This window comes from Scyliorhinus torazame, chromosome 5, assembly GCF_047496885.1.
Source record: "Scyliorhinus torazame isolate Kashiwa2021f chromosome 5, sScyTor2.1, whole genome shotgun sequence".
Lineage (NCBI taxonomy): Eukaryota > Metazoa > Chordata > Chondrichthyes > Carcharhiniformes > Scyliorhinidae > Scyliorhinus > Scyliorhinus torazame.
In genome coordinates, this window is record NC_092711.1 from 127,578,144 (window position 1) to 127,591,472 (window position 13,329).

Here is a 13,329-nt window from a genome sequence, read left to right on the forward strand (position 1 = left end):
TCCTGCGGGAGGAATGGGGCCGGCGGGTGGGTCGGGAGACCTCATAAACACTCCGTGTAGGCCCCACAGTCCACACGAAACTCGGATACGGCAGTTCAACCGGTGACAGCTGCTCGGGCTTTTCCCCGAGACAGGCCCGGATGGGCGAAGAGAGCCCCGGCTTTGCTCCGCCTCCCATTCACTCTGATTGGCTGGAGGATCAGAAGCTCTTGTTCGGTCACACAGACCCGCGTCCTCTTCCTATTGGTCCGAACCCGCCGTTAACCAGTTCCCGGGCATTGTGACCTGGAGCAAACCCTTCACAATCATTATGTGGAGATGCCGGCGCTGGACTGGGGTGAGCACAGAGTCTTACAACACCAGGTTAAAGTCCAACAGGTTTGTTTCAAATACTAGGAGCACTGCTCCTTCCTCAGATGAATGAAGAGGTATGTTCCAGAAACATATATATGGACAACTTCAAAGATGCAGATACAGAATTTGTCCATATATATGAAGCACAGTAAGAAGTCTTAACACCAGGTTAACCTGTTCACCCGAGGAAGAAATTCACCTGTAAGAAATTCGCACCCCAATATGCCAACATCTTCATGCACAAGTTTGAACAGGACCTACTCACCGCACAGGACCTTCAACTGACGTTATACACCAGATACATCGATGACATTTTTTTCCTTTGGACCCACGGCGAAGAATCACTGAAACGACTACACGATGACATTAATAAGTTCCATCCAACCATCAGACTCACCATGGACTACTCTCCAAAATCAGTTGCATTCTTGGACACACTCGTCTCCATCAAGGACGGTCACCTCAGCACTTCGCTTTACCGCAAACCCACGGATAACCTCACGATGCTCCACTTCTCCAGCTTCCACCCTAAACACATTAAAGAAGCCATCACCTATGGACAAGCTCTCCGTATACACAGGATCTGCTCAGACGAGGAGGAGCGTAACAGACATCTACAGACGTTGAAAGATGCCCTCGTACGAACGGGATATGGCCCTCGTACGAACGGGATATGGCACTCGACTCATCGATCGACAGTTCCAATGCGCCACAGCGAAAAACCGCACCGACCTCCTCAGAAGACAAACATGGGACACAACCGACAGAATACCCTTCGTCGTCCAGTACTTCCCCGGAGTGGAGAAACTACGTCATCTTCACAGCCTTCAACACGTCATTGATGACGATGAACATCTTGCCAAGGTCATCCCCACACCCCCACTACTTGCCTTCAAACAACCGCGCAACCTCAAACAAACCATTGTTTGCAGCAAACTACCCAGTCTTCAGAACAGTGACCACGACACCACACAACCCTGCCATGGCAATCTCTGCAAGACGTGCCAGATGATCGACATGGATACCACTATTACACGTGAGAACACCACCCACCAGGTACGCGGTACATACTCGTGCGACTCGGCCAACGTTGTCTACCTCATACGCTGCAGGAAAGGATGTCCCGAAGCGTGGTACATTGGCGAGACCATGCAGACGCTGCGACAACGAATGAACGGACATCGCGCAACAATCACCAGGCAGGAATGTTCCCTTCCAGTCGGGGAACACTTCAGCAGTCAAGGGCATTCAGCCTCTGATCTCCGGGTCAGCGTTCTCCAAGGCGGCCTTCAGGACGCGCGACAACGCAGAATCGCCGAGCAGAAACTTATAGCCAAGTTCCGCACACATGAGTGCGGCCTCAACCGGGACCTGGGATTCATGTCGCATTACATTCATCCCCCACCATCTGGCCTGCAAAATCCTACCAACTGTCCTGGCTTGACACAATTCACACCTCTTTAACCTGGGGTTACCCCATCTCTGGATCTGTAAAGATTTAATCACCTGCTAATGGTCGCATTCCAAGCATTGTTTGGCATCTTTGAATCTGGCTATATATGTGTTTCTGGAACATACCTCTTCATTCACCTGAGGAAGGAGCAGCGCTCCGAAAGCTAGTGACATCGAAACAAACCTGTTGGACTTTAACCTGGTGTTGTAAGACTTCGTACTGTGCTCACCCCAGTCCAACGCCGGCATCTCCACACCTGAGGAAGAAGCAGTGCTCCGAAAGCTAGTGTTTGAAACAAACCTGTTGGACTTTAACCTGGTATTTTCATTTTTTTTTCATATTGTAAGACTTCTTCCTGTGCTGTGCAGACGCAGCATTGGTTCACAAAGGGTAGGTCGTGTCTGACTAATTTGGTAGAATTTTTTGAGGCCGTTACCAGTGCAGTAGATAACGGGTAGCCAATGGATGTGGTATATCTGGATTTCCAGAAAGCTTTTGACAAGGTGCCACACAAAAGGTTGCTGCATAAACTAAAGATGCATGGCATTGAGGGTAAAGTGGTAGCATGGGTAGAGGATTGGTTAACTAACAGAAAGCAGAGAGTGGGGATAAATGGGTGTTTCTCTGGTTGGCAACCTGTAACTAGTGGGGTCCCTCAAGGATCAGTGTTGGGCCTGCAGTTGTTCACAATTTACATAGACGATTTGGATTTGGGGAGTAAGTGCAATGTGTCAAAGTTTGCAGACGACACTAAGATGAGTGGTAAAGCAAAAAGTGCAGAGGATACTGGAAGTCTGCAGAAGGATTTGGATAGGTTAGGTGAATGGGCTAGGGTCTGGCAGATGGAATTCAATGTTGCCAAGTGTGAGGCTATCCATTTTGGGAGGAATAACAGCAGAATGGATTATTATTTAAACGGTAAGATGTTAAAACATGCTGCTGTGCAGAGGGACCTGGGTGTGCTGGTGCACGAGTCGCAAAAAGTTGGTGTGCAGGTGCAACAGGTGATTAAGAAGGCTAATCGAGTTTTGTCTTTCGTTGTTAGAGGGATGGAGTTCAAGACTAGTGAGGTTATGCTGCAATTGTATAGGGCGTTGGTGAGGCCGCATCTGGAGTATTGTGTTCATATTTGGTCTCCTTACCTGAGAAAGGACATATTGGCACTGGAGGGAGTGCAGAGGAGATTCACTAGGTTGATCCCAGAGTTGAGGGGATTACATTATGACGAGAGGTTGAGTAGACTGGGACTGTACTCATTGGAGTTTAGAAGGATGCGGGGGGGATCTTATTGAAACATATAAAATTATGAAGGGAATAGATAGGATAGATGCGGGCAGGTTGTTTCCACTGGTCGGGGAAAGCAGAACTAGGGGGCATAGCCTCAAAATAAGGGGAAGTAGATTTAGGACGGAGTGTAGGAGGAACATCTTCACCCAAAGGGTTGTGAATCTCTGGAATTCCTTGCCCAGTGAAGCAGTTGAGGCTCCTTCTTTAAATGTTTTAAAGAAAAAGATAGATACCTTTCTAAAGAATAAAGGGATTCGGGGATATGGTGTACGGGCCAGAGAGTGGAGCTGAGTCCACAAAGATCAGCCATGATCTCATTAAATGGCGGAGCAGGCTTGAGGGGCCAGATGGCCTACTCCTGTTCCTAGTTCTTATGGTCTTATGTTCACAATCATTGTCAGCTCCCTGGTTTGCAGCTGCGGGGCTTCTCCCTCCTGGGAACAGGCCCAGGTTGACGGGCACCATCCTGCTTCAGACACTGGAGGATGGTTCAGAGGATGGGGGAGGAGGACAAGAAATAAGAGCTCACACTTTGCACTCAAATCAATGAGGACCCTGATCTCTGGCAAGGAAGGAAACCCTGGCAGGTGGGCGGGGAGGATTCACAAACATCCGCTGGAGGCCCCAAACCCCCAATAAGACCCATTGGTTTTGTCAGTCGTCAGGCAGGAGCTGGAAAACTGCACCCAGGCAGAGGCGAGGGAGGGAGAAAACTGGGAGTGGTGGAAATAAATGGGAGTACAGATGGTGAGATGGGTTTGGATTTCAGCCAAGGGAGGAGGGAGAGTGTGTGGGTCTGGGATTTCCAGCTTTGGGGGAACAAGAGAGAAAGAAATGTTCCAGAGAAACTAGAATTGCCTGTTCAAAATTTCTATCCTGGACTGACAGTGATGGCTTTTGTAAACTCCTTTTACAGGGGGTTAGAATTGGAGAATTTGCACATAACAAACTGAACCCAACAGAAAGGTTTGTCTCTTTGCAAATTCTATACTGCATTGACAGTGATGACTTTTGTAACATGAGAGATTACAGCTCTCAGGAAAGATTAAATGGAGAGGGGTGATGTGAGAGAGTGACCATCAATGAACCACAAGTCATAAATACAAGATAGTTATGAATAAATCCAAGGGGACAATACAGACAAAATTATTTATTACGGGTTCAGAATGTGCAACTCATTACCATGCAAAGGAGTTGAGGAAAGTGCTGAGATGTTTTCAAAAGGAAACGGGACAAGCACATGAGAGAAAATGGAATCGAAAATCAGCTGAAAGGCTGAGATTTGATAGGTGGGATAGTCGGAGATGTGTGCCGAGTATGGACAGCAGCAGAATCTGTGACAAAAAGGCCTGCTTGTGTCTTATATATTCACAGTATTTCAATGTAATCTTCTTTTACAGAATATTTGCAGATGCAAACATCATGTCGAGATCTGACAGTCACTTGATTCATCAGGATCGGCCTTTCAACGTGGAAGGAGAAATGTTTGTCTGTTTTGTCTTTTGGAAAAAAATTTTTAAATCACTGTGATTGGAAAAGCACCAAGACACAGACATCTAAGTAATTTTCCACAGTTAGCTGGAACTGAGTTTTAACCAATCACACAGCATGAAATTAAATTGCAGCATTTATAACAGGGAGACACTGTACTCAGGCTTCAACTGATGATCCAAGTTGGAGAGACATAAGGACATTCGCACGATAGGAATCAAGAAGCAGCAACAGGACGTTCAGCCCCGTGAGCCTGTTCCACCATTTAATAACATCACGGCTGATCTGATAGTGACGTCAAATCTGCATCCCACCTACACCTGATAACTTGTCGATAACCATGGAGAAACCGTGGAAATGTGGGGACTGTGGGTTGGGATTCAATTACCCATCTGAATTGGAAACTCATCAACGTATTCACACTGGGGAAAGGCCATTTACCTGCTCCATGTGTGGGAAGGGATTCACTCGGTCATCATACCTCCTGACACACCAACTTGTTCATACTGATCAGAGACCGTTTAAATGTGCTGACTGTGGAAAGAGCTTTAAATGCAGAAAGGATTTACTGACACATCAACGCACTCACACTGGGGAGAGGCCATTCACCTGCTCCGTGTGTGGGAAGGGATTCACTCTGTCATCCCACCTCCTGAGCCACCAACTTGTTCATACTGATCAGAGACCTTTTAAATGTGCTGACTGTGAGAAGAGCTTTAAAAGCAGAAATTATTTACTGTTACATCAACGCACTCACACTGGGGAGAGGCCATTCACCTGTTTGGAATGTGGGAAGCGATTTAAGGCTTCGTCAAACCTCCGGGCTCACCGTCAGGTCCACTCTGACCAGAGACCGTTTAAACGTGCTGACCGTGAAAAGAGCTTTAAACGCAGAAATGATTTACTGTCACATCAACGCCATCACACTGGAGAGAAGCCATTCACCTGCTCCGTGTGTGGGAAGGGATTTACTCAGTCATCATACCTCCTGAGACACCAACTTGTTCATTCTGATCAGAGACCTTTTGAATGTGCTAACTGTGAGAAGAGCTTCAAAAGGAAAATGACTTTACTGAGACACCAAAGTACTCACACTGGGGAGAGGCCATTCACCTGCTCCGTGTGTGGGAAGGGATTCACTAGGTCATCCCACCTCCTGACACACCAACTTGTTCATAGTGACCAGAAACCTTTTAAATGTGCTGACTGTGAGAAGAGTTTTAAAAGTAAAAAGGATTTACTGAGACACCAACGCACTCATACTGGAGAGAGGCCATTCACCTGCTCCGTCTGTGGGATGGGATTCACTCAGTCATCAGACCTCCTGAGACACCAACTTGTTCATTCTGATCAGAGACCTTTTAAATGTGCTGACTGTGAGAAGAGTTTTAAAAGTAAAAAGGATTTACTGAGACACCAACGCACTCACACTGGGGAGAGGTCATTCACCTGCTCCGTGTGTGGGAAGAGATTCACATGCTCATCCCAGCTTCTGCAACACCAGCGAGTTCACACTGGACAGAGACCGTACTCTTGCTCCGTGTGTGACAAGAAATTTACTGAGTCATCCCACCTGACCAGCCACCAACTTGTTCACACTGATCAGAAACCTTTTAAATGTTCTGACTGAAAAGAGATTTAAAAGTAAACCGAATCTGCGGAAACACCAGCGAGTTCACACGGAAACAGAATCATAGCATTTACAGTGCAGAAGGAGGGCATTCGGCCCATCGAGTGCACCGGCCCTTGCAAAGAGCACCTTACTTAAGCCCATACCTCTAACCTAACCCATAACCCCACCTCACCTTTTTGGACACTAAGGGCAATGAGTGCAATGAAAGCCAGGACTGAATGATGCCTGGCCGTCTGTTTCCAGTGGGGCTCCACAGTTTTCCGGTATATATCAATGATTTAGACTTAAATATATGCACCGCGATTATACAAAAGTTGCTCATGTGTTTCAGACAATGAGGGAGAAAGCCATGGACTGGGTCAGGAGGATGCCGGCTCGTTGGTCTAGGGGAAAGATGCTCGCTTCAGGGTTTGCGCTACATGAAAGGGCAGCACGGTAGCATTGTGGATAGCACAATTGCTTCACAGCTCCAGGGTCCCAGGTTCGATTCCGGCTTGGGTCACTGTGCAGTCTGCATATCCTCCCCGTGTCTGCGTGGGTTTCCTCTGGGTGCTCCCGTTTTATCCCACAGTCCAAAGATGTGCAGGTTAGGTGGATTGGCCATCCCAAATTGGCCCTTGGTGTCCAATATTGCCCTTAGTGTTGGGTGGGGGTAATGGGGATAGGGTGGAAGTGTGGGGTTGGGTAGGGTGCTCTTTCCAAGAGCTGGTGTAGACTCGATGGGCCAAATGGCCTCCTTCTGTACTATAAATTCTATGAAATCTATGAAATAAATGGTCTACCCTGTATCCTCAGACTGCGACCTCTCATTCTGTACACTCCCACCATTGGGAAAATCTTTCCTGCATCTACCCTGTCAAGTCCTGTTGGAATATTATAGGTTTCTATGAGATCCCCCCCCCCCCCCCCCCCCCATTCTTCTGAACTCCAGCGAATACAATCCTAACTGATTCAATCTCTCATACGTCAGTCCCACCATCCAAGGAATCAGTCTGGTAAACCTTCGCTGCAATCCCTCTAGAGCAAGAATATTCTTCCTCAGATAAGGAGACCAAAATTGCACACAATCATCCAGGTATGGCCTCGCCAAGGCCCTGTATAATGACAGCAAGATATTCCTGCTCCTGTACTCGAAGCCGCTCGCAATGAAGGCTAGCATATCATTTGCCTTTACCGCTTGCTGTCGCTGCATACTTTCCTTCAGTGATATGTACGAGGATATCCAGGTCTCGTTGCACATTTCTCTCTCCTAATTTATGACAATTCAGATAATAGCCTGCCTTCTCGTTTTGCTACCAAACTGGATAACCTCGCATTTCTCCAAATTATATTGTATCTGCCATTCATTTGCCCACTCACTCAACTTGTCCAAATCACACTGAAGGATCTCTGCAGCCTCCTCACAGCTCACCCTCCCACACAACTTGTGTCATCTGCAAATTTGGAGATATTGCATTTTGTTCCCTCATCTAAATAGTTAGGTGACGCAATGGGTAGCACTGCAGTCTCACCGAGCTGAGGACCATTATTCAATCCTGGCCCCAGGTCACTGTCCGTGTGGAGCCACGTTCTCCAAGTGTCTGTGTGGGTGTCACGCCCATAACTCAGAAGATGTTTACCTCTATTTGCGCGATTCACTCGGTAATGCCGTCTGCAGTCACACAAGGGAGTTCATACTGGGGTGAGGCCGTTCACCTGCTCTCAATGTGAGAAGGGATTTTGTAATTCATCACACTTCCTGAGGCACCAACAAGTTCACGACTGATTACAGGGATTGGATTCTGCTGTTATTGATTCTGTTCTCAATTACATCCAGGACTGCATTTCTTCATTCTGTTGGTCAATGGGGATGTTCAGAGAGTTTATTTCTGTTGGACTGTCTGGTCTCATGGCTTCGTCTTCAATGGTCTGATTCTCTCTGACCCTTCTTGCGAATATCTGGTTTCACATTTCACAAGGACCAAAGAGTGAAAAGGTGTTTGGAGGTTAGAAGATGTTTCATTACCATTTCTGTTTGGAAACCCCCAAAATCATGCCACATTGCCATGAAGATGGGCTGTGGTGGTTACATGGTTCTTTTGTTTAATTTATCTTGGTGCTTCTCACAGAAGAAAATTATTAGGGTATGAGGGGCAAGTTATCTGAGGCACTGGGAAACTACATTTAATAGTATGGTGGGAGACAGGCAATCACTAATATTTATGGAATTATTTCAGATTTATACGGGGATCGGTTAGCTCAGTTGGCTGGATGGCTGGTTCGTGCTGAGCCACACCAACGGCACAGGTTAAATTCCCATACCGGCTGAGGTTAGCCATGGTCTGTGTCAGTATTTGTGCTCCACATGATCCTCCACCCACCCCTCTATATGTGTCCCCCCACCAACATCTCCTTCTATTCCTTTCTCCCTCATGTATGTATCTAGTTTCACATTCAATGGATTCATGCTGTTCATCTCAACCACTCGCTGTGGTCGTGAGTTCCCGATTCCCACCACTCGCTGGATAAAGAGGTGTCGATTGAAATTCCTATTGGATAATTGAATCCCTTCATAATCTGAAAGACTTCCATCAGTCTTCTCTTTTCCAGAAAAAAGCAGCCCCAGACTTTCCTGAGTGTTCAATGCTCTCAGTTCTGTATATTATGAATCTTTGTTGCACCTTATCCAGTGTCTCTATTTCCTTTGTTCTAAATGGAGATCATCAATGCTGACAGAGCTCCCAGTGTAGTCGAACCATCGTTTTAAACAAGTTGAACATTTCCTCCGTACTTTTCAATTTTATCCCTCTGGAATGGAAGCCTATATATGGGCTCCACACTTTATCATAGATTATCATAGAATGTACAGTGTAGAAGGAGGCCATTCGGCCCATCGAGTCTGCACCGGCTCTTGGAAAGAGCACCCTACCCAAGGTCAACACCTCCACCCTATCCCCATAACCCAGTAACCCCACCCAACACTAAGGGCAATTTTGGACACTAAGGGCAATTTATCATGGCCAATCCACCTAACCTGCACATCTTTGGACTGGGAGGAAACCGGAGCACCCGGAGGAAACCCACGCACACATGGGGAGGATGTGCAGACTCCGCACAGACAGTGACCAAAGCCGGAATCGAACCTGGGACCCTGGAGCTGTGAAGCAATTGTGCTATCCACAATGCTACCGTGCTGCCCTTTAGGAAGGATGTGAAGTTCTTAGAGACGGTGTAGAGGACATTTACAAGAATGGCACCAGAGATAAGGGACTCCAGTTAGTTAGAGTGACTGGAGCAGCTGAATTTCTCTCCTGAGATCACAGCATCTGGAGGGTGGGGAATGAGGCCATTCAGCCCTTTGAGACCGTGTCGTCTCCCTGTGGAGGAAGCCAGTCTGTCCATTGCCCCGTTCTATCCCCAAATCCCTGTGGGTTTATTTCTCTCAGTGCTTGTCCAATTTCCTATTGAAATCCTTCCGTCATCTCTGCATCTCCTCCCTCATAGGCTGTAGGTTCCAGGTTGTCACCACTCCCTTTACATGCACACAAGGCTGCTGGAGCACGGAGGAGTCTATTTGGCCCATTTTTCCCATGCCAGCTCTTTGTACAGCGACCCATTTAATCCCAGAGTTCGACTATTTTGTTTTCTTTTTCAGAATGTGTCAAATTCCCTTTTGGAAGTTACAGTCCAAAGAGATTCCAGCAACATTTATAGACAGTGCATTCCAAATGACTGCAACTCGCTGTGTTTTACAACAAATAATTGTGCATATGGTGTGTCTGGAATTTCACAGAGTATTCAAAATGGTGTCATTGACGTGGTTATTGCACAAAATTAAGACTCAAACTTTATCAATAAATTGGTGAGGACACCAAGTGTAATATATCCTCGTTTGCAGACAATTAGAACAAATATACATTTCTATAAAACCTCTCACTACCACTGGACCTCCTACAGTGTTTTAAAGCCAATGGAGTACTTTTGAAACATATTCACTGTTGTAATGTAGGAAACTAAGTACGCATGTGTAATCACATTTAGTTTTTAAATTGTTATTTTCATTATTAAAATTTTTTTTAGAGTACCCAATTCATTTTTTCGCATTAAGGAACAATTTAGCGTGGCCAATCCACCTACCCTGCACATTTTTGGGTTGTGGGGGTGAAACCAACAAAACCACGAGAAGAATGTGCAAACTCCACACGGCAGTGACCCAGGGTCGGGATCGAACCTAGAACATCTGCGCCATGAGGCAGCAGTGCTAACCACTGCGCAGCTTTGCTGCCCGTAAATTGTTATTTTCATATTGTATTCACTGGCCTTAGTAATAAGGTCAAGGAAGCCCTTTTATACCTCTAACATGTGCCTATCTGCAGCAATGTCACCTGTACCTTTTCTATATTAACTATGTCTTGATTTCATCGCAAAAAAAAATAATAAAATTGAAGTTTATTCAGTAGTGAACATTGATTATGATTAGTGAATTAGTGTATTAGGTAATTATATTGCAAAAACTAGATCTTTAATTTAAAAAATAACACGATCAACCAACATTTTTCCAGAAACTGCAGAGCTATCAGAATTTGTTTGAAGAAATAAATTACTTGATAATTTTGAGAAGTTACGAGATGTGGTGAGAAGCCTGTATATAATATTACATGTACTCAGCAGTGTGACCTCCCACCAGTCGTTGGCGTCAGGCAGCAGTCAGGTTCCGGCTACCAGCAGAAGGTTGTCATGCATACACGAGACCAGTCGCACATAAGGGTAGTTCCAAGAGTTCTAATGTAATTCTGTGATAACTTAAGTCTGTATAGCATTCTGATCGTTACGTGTACATTAATAAATCATCGTTCTGACTAATTCACCAGCAGTTCTGTAGAATCATTGCAAGACAAGATCACAGAACACAACATGAGACACCATATTCTGCCAAGAATATGCGGGCTGGACATTGGAGTAATGGTAATTCAGACACCCAGGTTAATGCTCTGGGGATCTGGGATCGAATCTGCCTATGACAGATGCTGAAATTGAATAAAAGTCTTGAATTAGAAGTCTAATGATAACACTCTTGATTGTTGTGAAAACTCATCTGGTTCACTAATGTCCTTCAAGAAATCTGCTCTCCTTAGGTGGCCTGGCCTACATGTGACTCCAGATCCACAGCAATGTTGTAGTTCATTTGTAAGTGCCCTCTGAAATAGCCTCACAAGACACACAGTTCAAGGGCAATTGGAATGAGCAGTAAATGCTGCCCAGCCAGTGACCCCCACCTCCCATGAATGAATAATTTTTAAGAAGATTCTTTTCAATTTGAAGACGAGTAAGAAACTGTCTCTGATTGGATTTGATTTATTGTCACGTGTCCCGAGGTACAGTGAAAAGTATTGTTCTGCGTACAGTCCAGACCGATTGTTCCATACATGAAAAAACAAAGTGCGGATCTTGGCAGTTTGCTCAGTTCACAAAAGAATTGAATGGCTTTGTAGACGTAGATTAAGATTTTAATCACCCTCCGAAACATATCTAGACAGCTCATACAGACAGACACAAACGATACTGTAACTGAATTAGAGGAAATGTTAGAGATTTAACTGAACCACGTTATTGAAAGATTCAGCCTTAATGATGGAGAAACAGGAAAAGCCACTCGGGGAGATGAGGAAATCCAGGCTCAGTGCGGATTTCCTGTCAGCCCTCCTTTCTTATACATGAACGGTATTTAGGCTGCAGAATGTTTCACACCAAAACACAGAGGGGTCAAATATAAGCAACATATAATTCTCAATTCTCTTCCATTTAACTATATTTGACTTTGTTTAAAAGCTGTCTGAGGTCAAATTGAACAAAGATTCATGGAATTTCTGTTACCCAGTGAAACGTTTTCTTTTCTTGATCAGTCATGTTTGCAATTCAATGGTGTGTATTTCAGAGTTATTCAGAGTGAAGACTCGAGATCTATTCAATTCAAAATGAAGTCATATATAACAAATAAATATACTGATGTTCAACATTGAATAATGAAACAAATATTGAGTAAAATTGGTGGAAACTTTCTGCAGGAAGACAAGATTGATGCATTAATGATTGAACAGAGAGCATTGTTCGGTTAGGTATTTACTGAACAAATGCTAAACTTCAATATAAGTTCTATATCTTATGGTCTTACAAGTTGAGACATCTGTTTTAATGTAATAAGTGACCTGGCCTCCCAGCCAAACCATTGAAAGCTGCAGCAAGACTGTGCAGTTGAACGTTGCACAGATCCATTGGTACTGTGCTGCCAGCTGTTTCTGTAGCATGGAGGTTATCACATTCACCTAACGAGCAAAAGGTGCATGGTTCGAAACTGGCAGAAGCATTTAATGCTTCTCATTTATGATGTGGAGATGCCTGCGTTGGACTGGGATGAGCACAGTAAGAAGTCTTACAACACCAGGTTAAAGTCCAACAGGTTTGTTTAGAATCACTAGCTTTCGGATTGCAGCTTCTTCCTCAGGTGAATGAAGATGTCGGTTCCACAAACATATGTAGAAAAATCCATTGACGCAAAATGGTACTTTGAATGCGAGTCTTTGCAGGTAATTAAGTCTTTGCAGGTCCATACTGTGCGACTGGAGAGAGGGATAATCACAGGTTAAAGAGGTGTGAATTGTCTCAAGCCAGAACAGTTGGTAGGATTTTGCAAGCACATGTAATGTACCATGAATCCAGGGTCCCAGTTGAGGCCGTAATCATGTGTGCGAACTTGGCTATCAGTTTCTGCTCTGCCATTCTGCGTTGTCGCGCGTCCTGAACGCCGAACGCTTATCCGAAGATCAGAGGCTGAATGCCCTTGACTGCTGAAGTGTTCCCCGACTGCAAGGGAACATTCCTGTCTGGCGATTGTTGCGCGATGTCCGTTCATTCGTTGTCGCAGCGTCTGCATTGGCCTCACCAACGTACCACGCCTCGGGACATCCTTTGCTGCAGCGTACGAAGTAGATAATGTTGGACGAGGCGCACCATTACACGTGTTCTCACGTGTAATGGTGGTACCCATGTTGATGATCTGGCACATCTTGCAGAGGTTGCCATGGCAGGGTTGTGTGGTGTCATGATCGTTCTGAATGCTAGGTAGTTTGCTGCA

General features: G+C 45.4%; 1 protein-coding gene across 6 annotated transcripts in view; it reads left to right on the forward strand.

The window, feature by feature from the left end:
* The window catches only part of LOC140421801 (uncharacterized), a 56,085-nt gene that overhangs the window by 24,460 nt on the left and 18,296 nt on the right, over positions 1–13,329 (forward strand). For 2 of the 6 annotated variants that reach the window (XM_072506703.1, XM_072506698.1), the window contains exon 2: positions 4,495–10,649. The exons of 1 other annotated variant lie outside the window; for it this stretch is intronic. In XM_072506703.1, coding sequence (XP_072362804.1) covers positions 4,926–6,215 — 1,290 coding nt within the window. In that variant the 5' untranslated portion in view covers positions 4,495–4,925 and the 3' untranslated portion in view covers positions 6,216–10,649. Of the gene's footprint in view, positions 1–11; positions 338–362; positions 2,198–4,494; positions 10,650–13,329 lie in introns of those variants that run through there. 3 more of the 6 variants (XM_072506699.1, XM_072506702.1, XM_072506700.1) reach the window with 3 other exon arrangements.